General features: G+C 45.3%; 1 protein-coding gene across 3 annotated transcripts in view; it reads right to left on the bottom strand.

The window, feature by feature from the left end:
* REC8 (REC8 meiotic recombination protein) overlaps nucleotides 1–23,195 on the bottom strand; it is a 75,603-nt gene that overhangs the window by 47,626 nt on the left and 4,782 nt on the right. For all 3 annotated transcript variants that reach the window (XM_085856662.1, XM_085856661.1, XM_085856659.1), the window contains exons 2-11: nucleotides 20,883–20,951; nucleotides 18,244–18,362; nucleotides 17,829–17,904; nucleotides 17,483–17,603; nucleotides 15,014–15,077; nucleotides 12,893–12,936; nucleotides 11,452–11,566; nucleotides 5,129–5,219; nucleotides 4,305–4,375; nucleotides 4,001–4,095 (exon numbers count right to left, since the gene is read on the bottom strand). In XM_085856662.1, the coding sequence (XP_085712788.1) occupies nucleotides 4,001–4,095; nucleotides 4,305–4,375; nucleotides 5,129–5,219; nucleotides 11,452–11,566; nucleotides 12,893–12,936; nucleotides 15,014–15,077; nucleotides 17,483–17,603; nucleotides 17,829–17,904; nucleotides 18,244–18,292 (726 nt within the window). In that variant the 5' untranslated portion in view covers nucleotides 18,293–18,362; nucleotides 20,883–20,951. The remainder of the gene's footprint in view (nucleotides 1–4,000; nucleotides 4,096–4,304; nucleotides 4,376–5,128; nucleotides 5,220–11,451; nucleotides 11,567–12,892; nucleotides 12,937–15,013; nucleotides 15,078–17,482; nucleotides 17,604–17,828; nucleotides 17,905–18,243; nucleotides 18,363–20,882; nucleotides 20,952–23,195) is intronic.

Below are 23,195 nucleotides of genomic sequence, written 5' to 3'. Positions count from 1 at the left end.
CTGAATCTGTAACTTTTTGAAAATTAAGTAATTAATTGATGAATCAAAAATACCCTTTATAGCCAAACCACTTGGTCACTATCATTTCCAAATATCAGCATCTTAGTTCAAAAAGGTGCTTGAGATATTGCCCAGATGAGAAAGAAAAGAAATAAGTAACTAATAAATTGGTAATAATTAATTGATGAATCAAAAAATTAAAAAGACTTTTTGCCAAAGCACCTCATTATTGTGCACATTTATTGTGTGCTTCCCAGCTCAAAGGATGGCTGAGATATCACCAAAATAAACAAACAAGAAACTAAATGGAGTGAAAATTGACTTCGCCCTTTGAGCATCATTGTCAGTCAGCAATGACGTCATGCAGCACCTGGGGATGGAATAAGGAGGGGTGGAGTACAATAGAGTAGCTGGGACGTTTGTACTAACAAGTGCACAACACAATTAATTTTGCCTGCATGAGTGCACATGTTAGGGGTCGGAGGTTGGAAAATCGTAAGAAATTAACGGAAAGCTCCTTGTCCACCAAATTTGGCATACGAGTTGATGGTAACCAGAGGCAGGTCTGAGGCACAATAAAATAAAATAAATCTTACTCAACCTCAACCTCACCCTCACCTAACTCTCTCACCCCATGCTTTTTTTTTTCTTGTGCAGATCTTCAAGGAGGACATGCAAGTCGTTTTGTATATTTAATTTCACATTTATAGACCCTTTAAGTCTAATAAAACACCTCCTTGAAAAGTTGGAAAAAAAAAATTGTAAAACAATCTCCAAAATTATACTTTCGTTAAATAACAGCTTTCTGCAATTTTAACACAATGAGTACGTGCCCTTATGTGCGTGGCTGTACGTGCAAAAAAAAACAAAAACAAGAACTTTCAAACCACGAGCCAGAAACAACCACACAGGCTGTTCCTTTGCTCTCACATGGCCGTACGTGTGTGGCCGTATGTGCAACCCCCCCCCCCCCCAAAAAAAAATCATAAAACTTTCAAACCGCGAGCCAGAAACGACACCACACAGGCCATTCAAAAAAAAAAAAACTTTCAAACCGCGAGCAAGAAACGACAACCACACAGGCCGTTCCTTCGCTCTCGCATGCCCGTACGTGCATGGCCGTACGTGCAAAAAAAAAGAAAAAGAAACTTTCAAACCATTTGCCAGAAACAACCACACAGGCCGTTCCTTCACTCTCGCCTGCACCAACGTATTTTGCCTTTTCACAATGTTATCACAAGGAAAAACACAAAGAGAAGAGAAGAGAGAAAAAAAACGTGCGTGGCACGGCTTCTTCTACAGAACGGCTGGACAGATTGAGGCAAAAATTCACACACACTTTCCCCAAGACATCCATTCACAAGTTTGTTAATTTCTAATTGATAGGTCACATGGTTTGGTGGCCATATTGAATTTACCCTCAAACCTTCAAACATCTCCTCCAGAACGGCTTGACAGATCAAGGGGAAACTTCACAAACATATTGCACACGAGCAGTGAATACAAGTTGTTAATTTCTAATTGATAGGTCACATGGTTTGGCAGCCATGTTGGATTCAAGAACAATATTAAATATTGTTTTCTCTGGAACCACATCCGATATTTGCGAAACTTTGCGACTATCATTTAAGTCTCATGTTGTATCAAAGGCGGACGTCTGGATACCCGGTCATCACTGCCAGCAGTTATAAAGTGGCAGTTCTAGTTTGCTTTGTGTCTGTCTGTCCACACAGAACTTTAATGTTTTTCTCTGCAACCGCTTGTCGGATTGAGATGAAATTTTCACCGTAGAAGCGACTACTCATGTAGAATGTTATAATGATAATTATGATGTCATAGGTCACGTCATGTGGCAGCCATGTTGGAAAAAACTGAAAAACTTTCGACCTCTACCTCTGAAACTGCACCAAGGAAAAACAAGCGCGCAAGTGAGCACAATATACGCCCGAAAAAGTCTCTGTGACACACACACGCGTGCGTGCAAAACAACACGTTGCACATTCCTACGTGCAAAAACAAACAAAAAAAAAAACTTACAAACAAACACACAGGTCGTTCCTTCGCTCTTGTAAACGACGACTGGATTGGGGCATTGTGTTTATCTATTAATGCGCATTACTAATCGAGAAATTATTGGAATACACGAAAAAAAAACGTGGAAAAAAATAATTTACTTCGTGCTTCGGAGCATACCAGCACTCTGATGTTACCGAAATTTATGCACCGTCTAATATGAAAACGATCATAACTTGGGGCATTGTGTTTATCTATAAATGCGCATAAGAAATCGAGAAATTATTAGAATACACAAAGTCATCACTCTCCGGAAGCCCGTATGTTGTAACCCGTAATGGGGAACACGGCTGAGGTTCCCTCCCCCATCGGCCACGCCTCCGCAGCACCATATCCAGTCATTGGTTGGTAAATAAATGGCCATAACTTGGGAAGCACTTGTCCGATTAATATCAAACCTTGAAAAGGCACATCCTCAGGTCCCCAGCAATATACTTGGCAAGTTTCAATTATATCGGACCAGTGGTTGTCGAGAAACAGCGGTCACAGACACACAGACACAGACACAGACACAGATACAGACACAGACACAGACACAGACACAGACACAGTGCTGGAATTATAGATAGACTAAGAGGCCGTCCTTACGATCGTATTAAAGCATTCATTGATTATATAGAATACAATAAGGGGAAAAGGAACCACAACAGCCCGGATTCAGTTTGGGGAACAGCAAGGAAAACGAGAGCGAGAATTGCTTTGTAATCCATGTCCCTTTACCGATGTGATGTATTTATATTATTATTTTAAATAACCCGATGTACATATATGATGCAAAACCATGCGTGTGACCGGGGTGACACTTCATAACTGGATCGGAATTCAAACTCCGGTGAGTGTACATAACTGTAAACCATCCACTGACACCTTTTAATTATGTTATTCACACAAAAGCTAAACAAATGAAGGTTTTAGTTTGTTTGTTTTCTTGTGGGTAATTTCGGTTTTAGCCAGACTTTTCACATCAGGAACCACATCCCTTTAATTGGGCGGTGTATAATGAATGGCGCGTTCGTTGCCGATAATAATAATAAAAAAATAACCCAATGTACATCCATGAAGCATAACTTTGACAATTGAGAAATAATAACTGCTAAACTGTTCGTCACCGTGGAAAACTGGTCTTCATGAAGACCTGTGTGGAGTTTTAAAGTTAACCTGTGGGTCATTTTGCCATTGTTTTGTTGCATTTGTAACATGGGGTTAGAATGTTGTGTCTGTGTCATTGATGCACTGCCCTGTTACCAGTCAGCTGGTCGTCATTTTGCCGACCTCGAAAGGATGACGGGTTGAGTCGACCCATCTGGTGTTGTTTAATGGCACCGTAAGGGGCTCCAACTCAAGACCCTAAGATGTTAAACCAGCCAGCCACCTTTACCGTCGGTCCAATACCAGGCTCGGCTTGCAGTGATCATGAAACAATGGAAGATCCATCATTGTGTTAATACGAACCTCATAACCCGTTTGAGTTCATTGCAACTTCCACCTTGTTTAACCATCATAAAAATTCACCAACTAGAACTCGATTTGCAATTCACGGTTGACGTAAATTATACAATTTGTGATGTGACTACACCCCCACTACCTGTTTACCATTTCATCATAATTCGTGTTCAAAGTATTTGCTGTTGTTTTTTTTAAAGATCGATTGTTGCTCAATAACTCTTTGTGATGCGGTTCATTGTGAAGCAATCCTTCATACTGTCTGACTGACATAAACAAGTCAAAAGCATGACCTCATCCACAGCATCATCACACTCTGTTCCTTAAAATTTCTGCAAACACCTTCGGTTCCTCAAGGCGTACATTCCACTGAGACAATTGCGATGCAAAGAATTCTGGCCGACTCGTCATAACTTAACGTGCATGGCATGTCACGCGTGCCCCGAGCTGCTCTTTGCGATCACGTGACGGATTATTATCTTACAGGCCCAAGCGGTGGTGGCAGTGGAGGATGCGAGGGGCTGAGGCTCGGAGGGCTCGGAATGGTACGAGCTTTGGGTATCTCGGCGACACTTGGCTCTGCAAAAGAGGAAGAATTTAAGAGAATCGTTTCCATTCGAACGTTTCGTGTGTTCAGTAACAGGTCGGACGAAGTGAAGATGAAAGGTGTTTTACCGCAGGTGCACTCGTTTTCCATTTAGTACAAATCATTTTCACAACCACAAGCATGGCTAAAGGGTTCATCTTGTGTGTGGGGTGACCCTTGTGAAGCACCGGCATCGAGTTACCAAGAGCAGGAGAAGGAACAGCAGCAGCAGTGGGGACAGCCGAAATCTCTTCTTGAGGAAACCCCCAGTCTCTGCAAAGATTCAGCAAGCAACAACGGTCTTGCTTTGGTAACACCACACAGGGTTTTACTCTCTATACATGGCTCTCATGGAAGAGTTAGGGTTCGATCCCAAACCATGAGGGTTTCACTCCATAGGGAGTACACGCCACAGGGACCAAACAACTATCTATATAATAGGCAGAGAGCATGTATGCCTCGCCTTAGTGTGTCATTCTGGAATCGTGAAACCAGCGTGTGTGTGTGTGTGTGTGTGTGTGTGTGTGTGTGTGTGTGTGTGTGTGTGTGTGTGTGTGTGTGTGTGTGTGTGTGTGTGTGTGTGTGTGTGTGTGTGTGTGTGTGTGTCCATGGTTCAGCGTTTGGACTCACAACGCTTTGGGTCCATTGTTAGGATTCACATGAAGTGCACGAACGAACACGTGAATCTATGGCAGCAGTACTAAACAAACTCTCAAGGTTAGTGTTTCATCATTACGATGCACATATACAACATCTCGGTAAACATTTGCTTGAGCCAAGGATGGACAAATGTTCGAGTACCAACTTTTTCTGATTTTTTGGGGTTTGTTTGTTTTAGCTCGTTAGCCACATGTACATGTTACACTAAACAAAACTTACAAGATTAAAGCAACAATCGTTTGGAATTTCATGGACGTGCACGGTGCGTCGTCTCAATCGATTCACCCTCGGAGTGACAACGATATGAATGCTGCAAGGTGATACTGCCACTGATCATGGTGTATAGCTTCATTATCATTGCCTTACTGTTCTGACAATATGGATTCCAGCAATCCCTTCTCTTCCAAGCGAACTTTCTCCAAGGTGACATCCTCTTCGTCTGCCTCTTGCAACACTCCTGTGGGATTCAGTAGCGGTGTTACATTGAGCACAGGGTGAAGCCATCAGCACAAAGTGCTTGACAACAAACATACCGGCCCTCTTGAAACATTACTGGGTATGCCATGAGGAGGGCAAGCAGAGTGTGTAGATACACACACTGAAGGAGTGGTGCAAAGAGATGTAAACATCTTTTATGGATATCAATGTGGAAAAAAAGACAAACACGAGTATTAAACAGCTGAGAATGTTTCCACTCCAACAAAATAGCAAACATTTCACTTCCCTTGAAGAACTGATCTGATAACCCTGTACAATGTTCCTTCGTCTCGTTCCCTTCTTACCAAACCATTCGACATCATCATGTACCATGCATGTGCAATGCAGAGCGTCGGTGATGATGCCAGGTGTTGAGGCCACAAGGCTGGTTGGGTGGAAACTCAAACTCACGGAGTTAAGGAAGGAATTTGGAATCTGTTGATGGTGTTCGTGATAGCTCACCTACTCTTCACGAAGGACAACGTGGGATTATTAACATCCTCCAAAAAATGCTGACAAGCAGGACATCCAGCTTAACATCTATCTGAGGGACAGCACACATTTTGATGAATCACCCTGGCTGTGAAACACCAGGATGACAATTTAAAGGTGGGTCAGAATTCGAATCCAGGATGAAGAGCTTCGAGGTGATTGTGCATACTTGGCAGCCATCCTACCAGCCCTCTATATCCTCAGCTAAACATAAAATCTGATTAAGAGGCGAGTACCTGTAAAACTGTTGATGTTACATGATGTGTGTGCTTCCTGGTTCACCCCTCTACACATGTTACATGATGTGTGTGTGTTCCCTGGTTCACTCTTCTACACATGTTACATGGGTTGTGTGCTTTCTGGTTCACTCTTCTACACATGTTAGATTGTGTGTGTGTGCTTCCTGGTTCATTCTTCTTTTCATGTTACGTGTGTGTGTGTGTGTGTGTGTGTGTGTGTGTGTGTGTGTGTGTGTGTGTGTGTGTGTGTGTGTGTGTGTGTGTGTGTGTGTGTGTGTGTGTTCAATGAGCTTCTTCACTCTAACCAACACACCATTCCTTTCCTGCTGTGAGGCACATAAGGCTGCTGAGGCGGTTTCATTTTGCTAAAGAGTACAGTCCGAGTCAGGTCACCACTCCGCAACAGGATACTCGAATGGTTTATTACCCCACTAAGCTGGTACTCACTTTGCTGACCTCGGAAGGATGACAGGCCTCATCAACCCAACATGTTATTTCAATGGCACGACAGGGGCTCAAACTCAAGCCCCGAAGATCTTAAGCCATTCACCTCAACAGTTAAGGAAACAGCAGGTTTGCTTCTTCATCATGTTGGACATTACATTACATGTGTGACGTTTTCGATACATAATAACCTATTGCTTCATGGAATGGTATTTGTAAAGTGGAAACTATTTAACGACTATTGTTTAAATTTATTTATTTTTAAATCGTTATAACTGGTGGAACAAAGTCATGCATCACATGGGTTGTGTTTATGTATGAGCCCCTTTACGAGCTGTAACTCCTGAATGATTCTGGGGTTTTTAAAACGAAGTTTTCACATCTTGCAGCGAATGACGTTGAGTGAATGAATGCCTTCGATCGACAATTTTCCAGATTGACATCACAGAAAATCACCAATTTCTGTACGAGATGTACCTATAGGCTGTTTATAGTGCAAGTAAACTACCGTGTGGTATAAAACCAAACACTCGTCATCCCTATGCCACCCAATATGGGTCGGTGCCATTTCGGTCCCCGGGGGCACCAGTCGTTTCTACCACAGGCACAATACATCTGTTCATGCTATGAAGCATATCTGAGTGAATGTACTTGCAGGCCGGAGCCTTTACAAGCAATGGGTTTGCAAGCAATTCATCCAGAAATCCAGATAATAATTTGACCCTCCACTGAACAAGTGTTTCAAATCAGCATGAACCCACGTCTGCTGATGGACCCATCAGCGAGTATGCCACCATTACACCTGGAACGAGAGAGTTCATAGAATACCTGAGCACACTCGGTTTTGGGGTGGGGGGGGTGGAGAACATGGGACGGCTCTTTTCAACTCTTACTTTGCGTTTCCGAGCACGAGGGGCCATTTTGCTCCTGAATCCTGATATCCGCAATTTGATCGGTCGAGATGGTGTAATGTTTTGTGCAAGTACTGATAAACTGATGGTACGGTGTGTGGAAGTGTAAGCAAGGCGATTTGTGCAAGTTTGTAGTTTAGCGCTTTTACACCACCTTATTGAACACGTTATGTTAGTTCCTTGTACCTGTCATTTGTGTCCTTTGTAACAACCTTAAAAACAGTAAGTTTCATGTTTGGAATAATTAAAAATTTTGTTTCACTGTCAGACAGGTAGACGGAGTAAAACAATTACCTTACTCCTCTGTGCACGTGCGATTGGGACGACATTCCGTACAATTTGACAATTTCAGAGCCAAAGTACTCCAAAACTGCAGATTTGTGGTCCAATTCGTGTTCTGTCTTTCAAATATAAAAATTTCATCATAATTATGTGGTTCCTTGATCATAGACTGATGGTTGTACACTTACAGAGTAAACAAAATGCTTAACCTCACTTCGCGCTTCGCACACGAGGAAATTAAAATATTGTTGCGGTTGAGGAGGTTTGCAAACCACCATTCAGGTCCCGTAGGTGAGATATCTCTGTGGGTGCATGTGTGGTTAGCCCCAAGCCCGTTGTTTAGAGGGAATAAATGTGATTCATTCGGGCTGCGACCCTTTGAGGTGGTCGTTTTTTTGTTCTGTCTTTGTTTTGAGCCAACCACGACTCAATCGCCATCACACAACAACCACCAACCACAACGCCGCTTCACAGCAGCGGCAACGCCAACAGCCACGGTCTTTGCCTTCGCAGCTCGCTCCCGCAGACATCGCGTCACCGCCATTCCAGGCGGCGCCATGGCCATGGACCACCACCTTGGACCCTCCGCCACCTTCGCCTCTCCTTCTGCGGCCATTCCCACACCACTTGTGGGCGCCGGGCGTCGGGCTGTCCTGGGCTCGTGCAGGGTGCGCGCCGAGCTGCGAGTGCAAAATGCGGCCTTACCGGGGAGAATTCGGATCGGGGGTGCTGCACTCCCACTTCTGATCCGTCCAATCAGCAAGCGCGGGGCGGTTTGGCCCCGTCTCCTGGTGCGTCGGTGTAGAATCGAGATATGCAAATTCTCGGATCAGGGGAGACTCACGCCCATTTTCCTCCGTCCAATGGGCGAGCGTGGCTCCACCCCCGAGCTCGTTCTGATCCAGAAATTTGCATATGGGTTCTCCTGCCGGCCTATAAAGCGCCGAGTGCAGGGCGAATTTGAGCAGTCTGTCGGGGTTTGGAGTCTGTCGGGGAGCTGCAGAGAGAGGAAGCCTGGAGCGTGGAGCGCAGTCGAGTTGGTTTGACCGCAGAGTCGGCCTTGGAGGAGTGGGGAGTCAGCCTTGGAAGGGCGAAGAGAGTTTTGGGGCAGAGTCGGGTTGGAGCGCGGAGTGGAGTCGGGAGGCGAGGGCGTACAGGTGGTTTGCGGCAGTCGGCTGAGGAGAACGGGTGAAGAGACCGAGTAGCTCGGGTCCGAGGCAAGGAAGACGGCGGTCGGCGACGAGCTCGCGGTGGAATCGCTCGTCGCGGGACCCAAGCAAGCCACCTATCCTCTTTCCCCAGAGCATCAACAATTCCCCCCCCCTTTTTCCCCCCCGCACTGAGAGTGCGAAAAGGGGGCCCCGTTCCCACCCCACTCCAAGCAGTGCCAACGAAACCCACGAAGGAGCACGAAGTCGGGGCACCGCCGCGCCGCCACATTTGCGGCTCATCACAAAGACACGGGTAGGATCCACCCGGTCTCGCGGACCTGACCGCTCTTTCAGGTCCCGCGCAAATATTGGCCCACAGGCCCAGTCTGCCCCCTTGTCTTTGAGGGTGGCCCTTTGCTTTTGCTTTTGAGTAAATGTGTTGTTGGCGCCGCCTGTAAAGTAAAACTGCTTAAGTGTTGCCATGTGCACACGTAGTCGGTTGTAGATCTGCATTGTTGTGTTTCTTTTGTTGCAATTGCTGTAGGTGCATAATTGTTGTAATTGTATATGTGTGCTCTCCGTGTGCTGCGGAATAAATGTGCATCATGTTGAACTGTTTTCCCGTTTCGCTTCGTCTTTTCTTTAATTGAATATCCATCTTGCTTCACGTAAAGGGTTGGTAGTGGGCTTAATACGCCCGATAATTAATCGGAACCGTCGAGGCCGACGATAACACCGCTCGGTTATCCCGATAGTACGGAACGGGTCGCTTAAGTGGCCCGTGTCCGGAGTCGACCTGCGGCGAGGTGCGATCGCCCGGTCTACCCTCCGCGTGGGTACTTAGGTAGGTCGAGTTTGGCGAACAACCCTATCCCACGCGGGGGGCCGATTGGCACGATCGTGGTGAGGCCGAAAGGCCCACCCGTGACTAATTCCCGGCGTTAGTCCGAGAGGGTCATGACAGAATTGTCCGTCCGGTGGGCGACGTGCCGCGATTCGTGGCCGTTCGCACGCCGGCAGGTGCGAATTCGCAACAATATTAACTTTTGTGATTAAAATATGTATTATTATTATTATTATTTTGGATGCTCTCAAGGTGCGCACTCGCCTCTAAGCCACATAGCCTGGGTTTGAATCCCGACCGAGCTTTAAACCGTCGCATGCAGGGTGATTAGTCAATGTGTACATGTTGTCCCTTCGATGGACGTTAACCTGGGTGTTCCGTCTGTCAGCATTCATTGGTGGACTTTAAAGATCCCACAGTGTCCTTCACGAAGAGTCGGCAAGCTCTCACTGGAATCATGAACAAATGACAAATTCCTGCCCTAACTACTGCTGGGAAGGCGATGGAAAATCACCGAGCATCACCCTTGCCAAGAAACTGCTTCGATAGCACCGGCCCGCTGTAATAGAGTGTGGTACATCAGAAAAACCTCGGTGCTGATGGAGAGCCACACTGCTGACAGTAGCAGGACACTCACGACGTCATGAGTGTTTGCACGGCTAAGGAACAATCCTTAACAGGTCCCCACTTTGTTACATGGTGCGGAAATGTATGTATTGGGATTGGATCCACAACAATAGGGACAATGCTTTTATGCACTCAACCATCAAGCTGTTCGACCTAACCTTAACCGGAAACCTTATTATCATAAACCTCGTTATTGTTCATTCGTCTCTTGATTTTGTTCATCCAGAAGAGGAAGGTCGGTCGTGTACTCGTACTATGTGATTTGTTTCTCTTTGTCATCTCACCATTAATCTCAAATTTAAAACTCGCTCTTTTTTATACTCAAATTCACTGCTTTTTCATGCTGATTCGTTTGTTCAAATTGTGTTTGTTATTCCAAACAGGCACTGATTATATCCTGAGGGAATTGTGTTTATATGAGCCAGAGGAAAGTGTATAATGTACTCATGATAGTAAACTCTGCAGCAGCGTAAACATGACAAAAAGTTGATTCATGCACATTTGCTCGCATTCAGGATCTCCAACCTGTCTGGTTGATGTGAAATCTTAATCGTCGATGCCAAACAACTATAACACAATTAACAAATACATCTTATTGCTTCTTAATACGAATATGATAATATAACAATTTGGTCACTATTTAAATATCACATTACAGTTAGGATTTGTTAGTCCCATAGGATGATGTAGGGCGAGCACACTTGCCTCTGAATGGTCTACACTGAGTTTAATTCCCCACTACAAACTGCTACATTGGTGCTTCATAGGCAAGGCGTTGCATCACCAAGCGCTCCGTCCCTCGGGTGAAGATGAACTCGGGCGTCCCTTCTACCAACATGAGTTGGTGGACATTACGGATCCCATATGCATATGTTTAACAAAGAGTCGGTGAGTTATTTCCGACATCCTGAAGAAATCACAAATTATTGTCGAAAATCACCTTCGGTCAAACGTTCAGCTTGGCCAGCCGGTTTGTGAAAGACTCCAGTCAACAACTTTGCCCGGCCGACCCCACAAGAATATGGGAATAATTCAGGCCGTAGTAGTAGTACAGTGTTATATTAAACATCTTAATAGTTTGCAGTAAGTTTAACAGCATTTAAAATGAGTTACTGTATTTGATCACAGTTTCTACACTTTGTAAGTTTATTTTTGTAAGTGCTAAATTTACACACAGCCACCAATGTGATCCCATTTCACTCATTTCGTTTTATCTCCTTACCAAGGTCTTTTCCTCGCTCAGGTTTGCTGGGAACAAACGGAGCAACAAGATGAGGTGAGAGCAAAGCCTCTATCTCCCTCATCGTCATCTCGGGCAGATCGGCTTGCTCCATCAGCTGCAAGACCAGTGGTGCATGAAGCGATGGTTACACGGTGTTCGCACGAATACGATCTTTCGAACAGATCTATGGATTCAACAATGATCCTTCTCACTTCTCGGGATGTCGGCATGAATGAAGGACCACTTGCTTACTTTAAATAAACCCTGTACTACTGAGCTACTGTGATCGTTTCAAACTAACAGGTGCGCTAAACTTTACACCACTCAATATTGTACGTGTCACGTGAATGTTGCATGTGCTGCAGTAAATCACAACAACGTTTACACGACTAAATACGACTTTGAGTCATTATTGAGCTTTCCACTACAGCAGTACATCCAAAACGAGTTTTAAAGCAATGATGACAACGGAAGGCTTGCTGACTGGGAATACTGGACTGGACAAGACTGATGTTAGGGAGAAGATGAATGTTGTTGGTACTCCAATTATACTCTTTGTTTCTCTTTTCTATACTCTCCAATTATACCACCACCACCTTGTCTTCCCTGTCCACCAATCATAATCCATCCATGCATTGGAACCACACTCTGTGCAGAGCGTTGGTGCTGCCAAAGCAGTCTCCTTGGCTATTGGGTACAATCCTGGACAGGTCGCTACTCCGACACAGGAGTAAATCGACCAGCCGCACTTCACCTAGTCCACCAATCATAATCGACCAACCGCATCGACCTCCAGCCATTGTTCTCCTCCAAGAGACTTCCGCTTTGATTCCTTTGTAAGGATGTTGTTTGGAGGAGTTCAACCGGTTCTATGAATGGATTGGTCTGTTAGCATTCCCATCTGAACTTCGAGTTCATGATCTGTGAAACCCAGGTTCAAATCCTCCATACCATATATATTTGTCCATTGTGTACTCATATCCATGGAAAGGACACTGCTGTTTTCTCACGTCTTTGTCCTGGCCTGTCCAGGAGAGCGACACATGACTGAATCGGAAGTTCAGAAGTTTTGCCACACACAGTTTGAAGGGCGAACGGAGCAAGTGTGTCGAAGCTAAGGGACACTGCATTGAAAAATGAAAACGTTGCTGAGTCTTGGACTATTGTATCTCTCAATCCAAGACCTTTCTGAATGCCTCTCATAGAATAAGAATTGTTTCATCACAAAATGAATAACCACCAAGAAGGAAGAAGTCTTTGGTTTTAACGAATGTGTGTTGAGGGTCAGGAAGAAGCTCACTGTAAAAAAAACAAAACAAAAAAAAAAACGATGGTATTAGGAAATATCAATGTAGTTTTTACATGAATAAAGGACAACATAATTATCAATATCGTTTAAAATGAGTGACCAAGCACATTAAAAAAGCATTAGGACACACACCTCCTCTTTCGAAATTCCCTCCACTGGACGCATTGTGATTGAAACTGCAAACAGAACACGGATCACACAATGTGGAGCAATCCATCAGCAGCACATTCATTACATCCCAGGAGAAAGCAGGTATAATATGGTGCTCGAGTCTGTGATAAACAACATCAAGCATGGCAACGGAACGTTCCAAACGATTCCAAATAATTTGGTGACAAGGAAAAACAACTGCAACTGGAAAGTTTTCAAAGTATTTTCTGTGCGTCAACATTCCCCAGCATGTGATTCCACTCTCTTGTGTCGTCCATCGGTTCACTGGCATGAATGACATGAAGAAGGCCCATTTTTACATCGGTGATTGTGAAGAGAAGACGACCTCCAAGTCCAAGGACATGAGCCCTTTTCTTCCTACATTGCATTCTCCAATTTGCAAAACAATTTGCATTTGTCCTTTCATAAACCAGTTTGGGCAAGTTCATGAAAAATTAAACCAAACCGAGGGTAAATGACAATACCTTCACCAAGTCCCAAAACCAATAGGAAGTGGTAAATTATTTTATCATAAACTCCGAACATGGTTGCAGTCCCCTAAGATGTGGACATTGTGAGTAATCTGAGTAACTTTACCAAGATGATACAGGCGGTTAAAAGTGTGCAATTGTGGTGTATATTAAAATGAACATAACCTTTTACTATATTGTGCTTGTTTCTTGCAAAATGACAAATAAAAATGGTGTCTGGGTGTATTGGACCGAGGTCGGCGTCTGGGTGTATTGGACCGAGGTCGGCGTCTGGGTGTATTGGACCGAGGTCGGCGTCTGGGTGTATTGGACCGAGGTCGGCGTCTGGGTGTATTGGACCGAGGTCGGCGTCTGGGTGTATTGGACCGAGGTCGGCGTCTGGGTGTATTGGACCGAGGTCGGCGTCTGGGTGTATTGGACCGAGGTCGGCGTCTGGGTGTATTGGACCGAGGTCGGCGTCTGGGTGTATTGGACCGAGGTCGGCGTCTGGGTGTATTGGACCGAGGTCGGCGTCTGGGTGTATTGGACCGAGGTCGGCGTCTGGGTGTATTGGACCGAGGTCGGCGTCTGGGTGTATTGGACCGAGGTCGGCGTCTGGGTGTATTGGACCGAGGTCGGCGTCTGGGTGTATTGGACCGAGGTCGGCGTCTGGGTGTATTGGACCGAGGTCGGCGTCTGGGTGTATTGGACCGAGGTCGGCGTCTGGGTGTATTGGACCGAGGTCGGCGTCTGGGTGTATTGGACCGAGGTCGGCGTCTGGGTGTATTGGACCGAGGTCGGCGTCTGGGTGTATTGGACCGAGGTCGGCGTCTGGGTGTATTGGACCGAGGTCGGCGTCTGGGTGTATTGGACCGAGGTCGGCGTCTGGGTGTATTGGACCGAGGTCGGCGTCTGGGTGTATTGGACCGAGGTCGGCGTCTGGGTGTATTGGACCGAGGTCGGCGTCTGGGTGTATTGGACCGAGGTCGGCGTCTGGGTGTATTGGACCGAGGCTGGGGGCTGGGTGTATTGGACCGAGGTTGGTGTCTGGGTGTATTGGACCGAGGCTGGCGTCTGGGTGTATTGGACCGAGGTCGGCGTCTGGGTGTATTGGACCGAGGTCGGTGTCTGGGTGTATTGGACCGAGGTCGGCGTCTGGGTGTATTGGACCGAGGTCGGTGTCTGGGTGTATTGGACCGAGGCTGGGGGCTGGGTGTATTGGACCGAGGTTGGTGTCTGGGTGTATTGGACCGAGGCTGGCGTCTGGGTTTATTGGACCGAGCTTGGGGTCTGGGTGTATTGGACCAAGGTTGGGGTCCGGATGTGTTGCACCATGTTATCTCCATTCAAAATTCGAAGAGGATTGCTTCACAAATGGAGGAATGATGTGCAATTGTAATTGTTGAAAAAAAAGAAAGACAAACTGTATATGAAAAACAATACATGTCCACTTTCTGTAGGAGGGGAGATACAATATAGCTAACCCTGTTTCATTGCCTTGACCTCTGTTGATTAACGGTGTTGCTCCAAGACCTCACATATGGTTCAGCTGGCTGCTCAGTTGCTTGGGTGGTTGGCAGTAAATGCAGACTTTGTAAAACTGTCACACTGAATGGCTGTGTTCTGCACTCACCTGCACTGGGGCTTCGGGCCATGATCTCCTCAGATTCATCTTGAGCGATGATCTCCAAAGAGCACTGCTTGGGCGCAACATACAAAAAGACGAAGAAAACTCATTAAGTAAAAATGGTTGTTTATTGCAGCCTTCCACCTGAATCGTCACACGGAGAGTCCAGAGGTACGAACATTTAGCCCTTGATCCATACAAGTGTTTCACAAGAGACAGAAGTCAATACAAGTGTTTCACAGAAGTCAATAGTGTGAACAATGTTTATAATTTACAGCCGAGTTTAAAAATGCTAAATGTTCACCTAAAGAGAGAATTTAAATCATGAAATACCTCCGCCATCTCCGATGGATGGAGGTTGTTTTCACCCCTGTCTCTCTGTTTGTTTGTTTGTGTGCAGGATATCTCAAAAAGTTGTGGATAGATTTGCATGAACTTGGTGGCCAGGTTGGTTGTGTGACAAGGACAAATCGATTCGATGTTCGTGAAGATCCGAATCCGGATACGAGCGTTTTTTTTAATTTTGTAAGTGAATCTTCGCCAAAGGGAGATAGGGTGAAAAACTATATATATATATATATATATATATATATATATATATATATATATATATATATATATATATATATATATATATATATATATATATATATATATATATATATATCGACCTGGAGCCCAGAAGGTTTATTTATGTAAAAGGCGCCACAACTGTGGACCTCATGCTTTGATGGGGCACTCCCACAAAATCATAAAAATGAATTGCTGCTGATCTGGGCCGTGGCTTTGTACGCCAAATCACTGGATTATTGACGCCATTACTGAAAATCCTATTTTCGTCAATATCTACACAACAGTACATGGTATCATCACAAATAAGGTGTCGAAACCCATGTTTTCATGGTCAATGATTATGAAAAAAACATACTTAATGTTAGAAAATGTATAGTTCACCCTGAAATGTACATATTGGTGTTGGCTTTTCTTTGAGAAATGCTTTCTCTTTAACTATTTCCTCCTTTTCTTTATTGCAGATCATGGCGAATGACAATTATATTCACATCATTTGTAAGGAGACAGAAGAGGAGGAACCTGGCTTGAAGTCTTTCATTCCAGAGATATGGGAAACAGCAAAGAATGCTGCTCGACGCTGAATGACGCTTCAAAATGATCGGTTCTTCAGCACGTCGGAAGAGATCAGGAAGACTGAGTGACCAGAAAACAAATGTTATCACTATGAATGTCTCAGTCGTTTCTGTGCTGTTAAAAGACGATCATCAGCTGACAAAGAACTGTCTGAACCACCCTGCAAGGTGACTCGTTCAAGTAGTGATCATCCTTCTACCAACAAGAGAGGTCTTCTTAGACAGGAATGCCTTTTTTGTGCAATGAAGAGGAAGTCGCAGAAAAATGAACCCGAGACGATGTCTGACAGCAGATGGGTGCCAGTCAATTGTCCGTGCTGCAAAGAAAAAGTGCGATTCCAGGATCCTTGGACTTGGAGAAGATCGGATTGCAAAGGAGGCAAAGTACCACAACACTTGTCGGTGAGATTAAGTAAGGGCAGGATGAGGATGAGGAAGAGCAAACATCCAATCGGAAGAAGCATGGTGAAGCCTTCCAAATATTGTCACGCATAATTGACAATGAACTCATCAAGAAGAAGAAACCCATGTTGGTGACCGTTCTTTTAAACTTGTACAAAGAAGAGTTTCTTGCTCTTGGAGGAACTCAGGATGACATTAATAAGTACTCTGTGCAAAGTCTCATGTCTCAGGTGAACGATCAATTTAAAGACATCCTCAGAAACAAACAAGCAAATAAATGTGGGAATGCTGTCTTCCCCTCCTCAATGACATCTACAGAAGCATTTGCTTTGCTGAACGAGTCCAATGACAAGGCTGAAGAAATCAAATATGCTGCCATGGTATTGCGCACAGAAATTCTTGCAATGTCCTCATCAAATATCCCGTCACCCACTTTGGTTCACACTTTGAAGGAGAACGCCCCCAACATCCCCCATCTGACGCTCCTGTTCTTCCGTACCCTCATCGATGGCATGCAACCAGGCATCAATAATCCAGTGATTTGCGGTACAAAGCCACGGCCCAGACCCGGCCCAGATCAGCAGCAATTCATTTTTATGATGTTGGGGGAGTGCCCCCCATCAAAGCATGAGGTCCACAGTTGTGGCGCTTTTTACATAAATATACCTTCTGGGCTCCCACTCTAATAGCATGAACATGAATTCGGACGAAACTTGTTGGATGAGTTGGGTAGGTGACAAGAACAAGCTCATTAGATTGAGGAGGTCCGGATCCAGATCCGGCCTATTAGTGGGACACAAAACGTAAAGTGTTCAGCCTGGCGAATGTAAGTGCTCTATCAAATGCCATTAGAGTTCCCCATGTTTTCCTTTAGCATTACATTATGTCAGCCATTTGAGATAAATTTGACAATGTCATCACAAACCACCTTTGGGAGCATGCTGGGCAGTGGGTATCCTGGTTTGAAGCTCATAACTCCAAACCATGGGTCAGGGGCCCCTAGGGTCTGCTCCATTATGGTCAGCATGTCAGGAATGGTAAAAGAAGACCTGCGGGTAGCAAAAGCATGTGCTCACAGAGTGCGTTGTGTCACATCCAACAGGTCATCTGATGTTATGGAATGGATAAATGTGTACATGGACATCAAACATGTGACAACGTTCATAAACACGCACATAGACAATACAGTTTATATTTAATTATAAAATCTCTTTTGTCCACAATTAATGATACCCCTATCCTCCTGCTGCATAAACTTAAAGTTTTTGGCATACTTCTGTCTATCATCCAGGTCGATCTGAAGACTCCGTGAAGACTGAAAAAGCCTCTCCAAGTGGCTGCGTATATCATCTGTGGAAGGTGGAGGTCAGGAGGAAAAATAAAAAAGAACTATCAGGATTGCAAATGTGATTGGAAAATATTTATATTTTCTTCTTCTTTGGTAGAAAGGCCAGGTATGAGAGAGCAGTAATTGTTAAACCTGATTATGATACATTTGTGTTCAAACTGACAGCACGACATCACATCACATCCTCGATATACAGTATATCGACAATAATCAATCTGCATCCCATATGTCTTCCCAAGATGATCACCAATCCCAATCCCTCAATCATATAATTCACAGCTGATCCCAAGCTCTCCATCACCCGTTTCACCCCATTCCCAGTCCCTGGCACAATGTCATACCAGCAAGGAAGGCACACTGCTTGTTGAAGATAAACACCACCCCGTACATGAGCTGTGCGGAGAGGTACAAGGCAAAGCGTGGTCGCACACGGAGCGTGATATGCTCCAGGATGTCAGAGCTGTGGACACAAGATGGATTGGACAAACACTTCATAAATTCTCACTCATTCCCACTTAACGAGATGAGCACCACCATACACTCGAACCACACCAGTACCACAAATATTGCACGCTACAACTCACAACCAAAGCGATTTACAATCTCCCATCCATTTGCACAACAAATCCAAACCTTGATAACAAGCGATTTCAGGTAAACTGGGAAAGAATACCCAGATAATATGATAAACAAATGATCATTTGTCATTGCTGATTACTTTGATCCCGTGGTGGAAATTACAGCTTTAAGTTCACTTCGAGAAATAAAATCTTCACAACTGGGTTAAAGAAACTTTGGGATATATTTATCCTTGTTCCTGTTACTCAACCCCAAGACTTTGTGTTGCTTTTTAAACTTTTATCTCATCTGTGATCTCCCATTGGAGGATGATTATTCTTTGAGCTTCACAGAGCAACTGTGGCCATTGTAGGTATTGGATAAATGTAGTCTTAAGGATCCATCTATTTATTATGGATGTGTAGTGATTGTGTTTAGTTAGGTTACCTTTCCTCTCATAACAGGGACAGGGAAAATGCGGTGCGTGCGCGTGTGTGTGTGTGTGTGTGTGTGTGTGTGTGTGTGTGTGTGTGTGTGTGTGTGTGTGTGTGTGTGTGTGTGTGTGTGTGTGTGTGTGTGTGTGTGTGTGTGTGTGTGTGTGTGTGTGTGTGTGTGTGTGTGTGTGTGTGTGTGTGTGTGTGTGTGTGTGTGTGTGTGTGTGTGTGTGTATAGCAGGTTCGATCCCCTTTATGATTCTCTACTTTCCTGAAATCCCTCTCTTCATCATTCCATTCTAATCCCTCTCGAACCTCTCCTTTGCATTTTCTGAAAACCCCTTTCATCATAAATCACTTCCAATCCCTCTAATTATCAATCCCTTCCAATCCCTCCCGTCAACAATCCATTTTAATGCTTTATCCCATCCCTCTTATAAACCTCTCCTCCCCTGACCCTTCTCGCAGCTCAAACCATGCACACATGAATGACAACATCCACGCATTCTAAGCCATTTCTGCGCTAAAGTGCGAAGGAAACAAGAAGAAAGGAAGGCTACATGGCAGCTCGACGAACCTCGGAGGAGCTATGGGTCACGCACACCAATAGGAACGTGACACAAGAAGGTCAAAGGGTGCTGCAGCGACCTACCTTCACTCCCAGAAGCCGTACCTTGCCCTGAGCCCCATAAAAGACGGTATGTTCCAGAGAAACGGGGCTGACTTGTGAACAAGGAACGGAATGAGGAAGCACGAGAGCCTGCTTGCTTGCTTGGTCTGGAGGGAGGGAGCGGGATGAGCTGCACCAGAGCTAGTCTCCATGGGCGAATGACAGCAGAAGTTCCTTGGGACGCAATGGCCTTACATACACGATCTTTCCTTGCTATCTCTCCTTTTAAAAGTCTCTTTGAGAGGCACATAAGAGCGAACAAAAGAGTTATCAACGATCACCCTCTTGACCCGTCTGGGCGAGGGCACCGACACGCATTCCTCTTATCAGGAGGTTACATTGCATTCGCCGTACCTCCCCTGACACGTTACATCACATCACCCTTTCTTTCTTCCTGTTCCTCCCTTTCCTCTCTCCCTCCTCACTTTTGGACCAACATGAGCCCATGGATTCACATCGGTTGAGCAAGAGGCCAACCCGACACCTCTCTCCCTCTCCCTCTCTCTCATATCTCCGGAGTGGCTGAGGCACGTCTATCTTGTGTGTAATATTAAGGTAAGAATGTGTAAGGGGTTCTTTATGTACTAAGGGCTAAGTTCTGTTCTTTGTGATACTGCATTCTGTAAATACATGTCTTTACGTCCTTTATAAACTGTTTCCAACCTACTCGATTGTCCGTTTCCACCATTGCTTCGACATAGCATACAAGAAATAGATGGGAGGTTGTACCCCATTGAATTGCTGTGCTGGATTAGTCTTATGTCCGACCTGCCGTTTTGCTCAGCTGTATGTAATAAGTAGATAAAGGTGGGAAGTCAGGAGCATGGCTCTCCATCTGTGAGGGGCTAAATCAACGGGAAGGTAACATGAGCTTTGGCGTGGAGACCCTGCCAGATTGAGTCACCTCAGATGGTGTCTGTGGTTGCGCAGCAAACATTCGGGTCACGGAGTTCTCCGTGGCTCGTCAGCTTCAGGGTTGGAGGCTGAGAAGCGCTCCCTCGTGAGCCCTGTGCTTCCCCCGAACGCGTAACAATACGTATGTATGTATGTATGTATGTATGTATGTATGTATGTTTTTGTCTGCACAAGTGGAATAGTGAGAGTGGTTTAATCTTTTCCACAGTGAGTGTGTTGACATCAAACTCAGCTCCACCAGGAAGGGGTAATGATGGTTACCTCATATGGGAACAGTTCACCTCAAAGAAAGATCACCTTTGTGGGGATTCGAACTCGGGATTAGACGAGCACCCTACCATCACCTTATAAAACTCAAACCCCAAATCACAACACCAGTAATTGAAGTAAAATGGTCACTCACCAGCTCCTGTTCACATTTACTTGAATGTATTCTCTTCGTGATAATTTCACAGCTTTGGTGGCTGCGAGCCTAGAAAAGTAAAATACAAAACAGTTTTCGAAAATGTGTTTTCAAACCACGAGAGAAAAAAAAAAAAAAAAAAAAACGTACGAAATGCAACGAGCAGAGACCGTGAATCCGTGAGTCCTTGCCAAATTGGCTTAAGCACCCTAACAAAACTCTGGAGACTCTGGAGACACCCAAAATGTCAAATATGCCTAAATTGGACAAATGAACACTTTTTTAGGAGTCAGAACTGCTTGTAAATTCCATTCTGGAGCTTAAATTTTATAATTCTGCTTAGTTTAAGAGGCTCGTGGTGATCGCATGCATGGAAATGAAATAAAGTAACAAACGGTGACATCTCCGGGTGTATATAAGCATTACAATATACCGAGCAATCCATAGCTATGATGAACAGGTATTCGATAATATGAGTGAGGAAAGTGAAAAAAAAAAACTTTATCGTTAAGAAATCGTTGTGGCCTGTTCCAAGTCGAGGCATGGTCGAGCAGGCCAAAAAAAAACATTGCGGCTTCAGACCCCAGCGAGGTTACCTAGGAAACGCCTTAAGAACCCAGACAGCGAGGTGGCCGAGAATTGCCTGATTTAGGATATAATTAAATAAGGCCGTTAATTCTCTTCAAAAGGAGTGTTTTAATCAACCGAAACACTCAATTTTCACTCTTGCTTGGAGTTTTCTTGATGTGCATGCAAAGTTTCAGGCTGAGAGGTTTCATGGTTTTAGAGTTATGGAGGACACACACACACACACACACACACACACACACACACACACACACACACACACACACACACACACGTATTATTATAGGTAAAAACGAAAAAGACGGTCAGTCCGTCCATGAGGCAGTGTGACGACACATCTATTAATTAGGTACTTTTTGAATGTCAATTGCACACTGACGTCACCCATGTAACATGTACGTCCAATGTATTACATACTATTGGGATGTACTTTTCAACCCTTTAGACTGCCAAGACTCCTTCAACCGTTGAAGACCCAAAAGAGTCCAAAAACCCAAAAGACCCCAAAGATCCAGATGACCCAAAAGACCACGATGAGCAAATATACCCCAAAAACCCAAAACACTCATAACAGCCCAAGGACCCTGAAGACACGAAAGATCTTGAGGACCAAAAGACCCAAAAGCACGGGGACTCAAAAGACTCGGAGAACCCAAAATGACCCATTAAAACCCCTTTTACCTTTCAGACTCCTTCAACACTTTAGACAACCTTAGATCCCCTCACCTTTGAGACCTTTTTTAGGAACCTTAAAATCTTTACACCACTGAAGTCCCTTTGGACCCCTCAGACCTTAACACCATTCAGACCCCTTACACCCTTCAGACAGATTAGATAGCTTAGACCCTTGACCATTTAGAGCTTGAGACCACTTGCACCTTTACATTTTATTTATATTGATAAATACCATTCGCTCTCTCTTATTCTCTTTCTCTCTCCCTCTCTAACATAGACTATGTGGCCACAGCCTCACGTGTGGTGTGGGAGTGGTCAGTGGTGGTGATGGGGGGGGGGGGGGACGTAAATTATCGATGTGAATTTATACCGTGTAGCAACACTTGGTGGTGGTGGCAGAAGGTATTGCAATTTCCATTTTTACCTGGGGAACGCTGAGGTTAAAGCACTCTTCACAAGAGTAAATATGGCCTCCTTCTCTTCTCCAGACCTCCCCCACTCACCCACCCCACCCCCCCCCCAAAAAGGAGGGGCCTGTTAAAGCCTGTCATCGTGTGTGACATTTTGAGTGGGAAGGGACATCAGGACGAATAGGGGCAAATGGAGGGAAGGGTGGGTATGGGGAGAGGGGGTGGGGGTATGGGTATAGGGGTGGGGGTATGGGGAGAGGGGGTGGGGGTATGGGTATAGGGGTGGGGGTATGGGGAGAGGGGTGGGGTATGGGTATAGGGGTGGGTGGTATGGTGAGAGAGGGGTGGGGGGTATGGGGAGAGGGGGTAGGTGGTATGGTGAGAGGGGTGGGGGGTATGGGGAGAGGGGTGGGGGTATGGTGAGCAGGTGGGGGGTATGGGGAGAGGGGTGGGGTATGGTATAGGGGTGGGTGGTATGGTGAGAGGGGGGAGTATGGGGAGAGGGGTGGGGGTATGGGTATAGGGGTGGGCGGTATGGGGAGAGGGGGTAGGTGGTATGGTGAGAGGGGTGGGGGTATGGGGAGAGGGGTGGGGGTATGGTGAGCGGGTGGGGGGTATGGGGAGAGGGGTGGGGTATGGG

Source organism: Eptatretus burgeri, chromosome 15 (assembly GCF_056783735.1).
Source record: "Eptatretus burgeri isolate ZD-2024b chromosome 15, Ebu_testis_v1, whole genome shotgun sequence".
Taxonomy (NCBI): Eukaryota; Metazoa; Chordata; class Myxini; order Myxiniformes; family Myxinidae; genus Eptatretus; species Eptatretus burgeri.
This window is presented reverse-complemented; position numbering and strand designations above follow the sequence as displayed.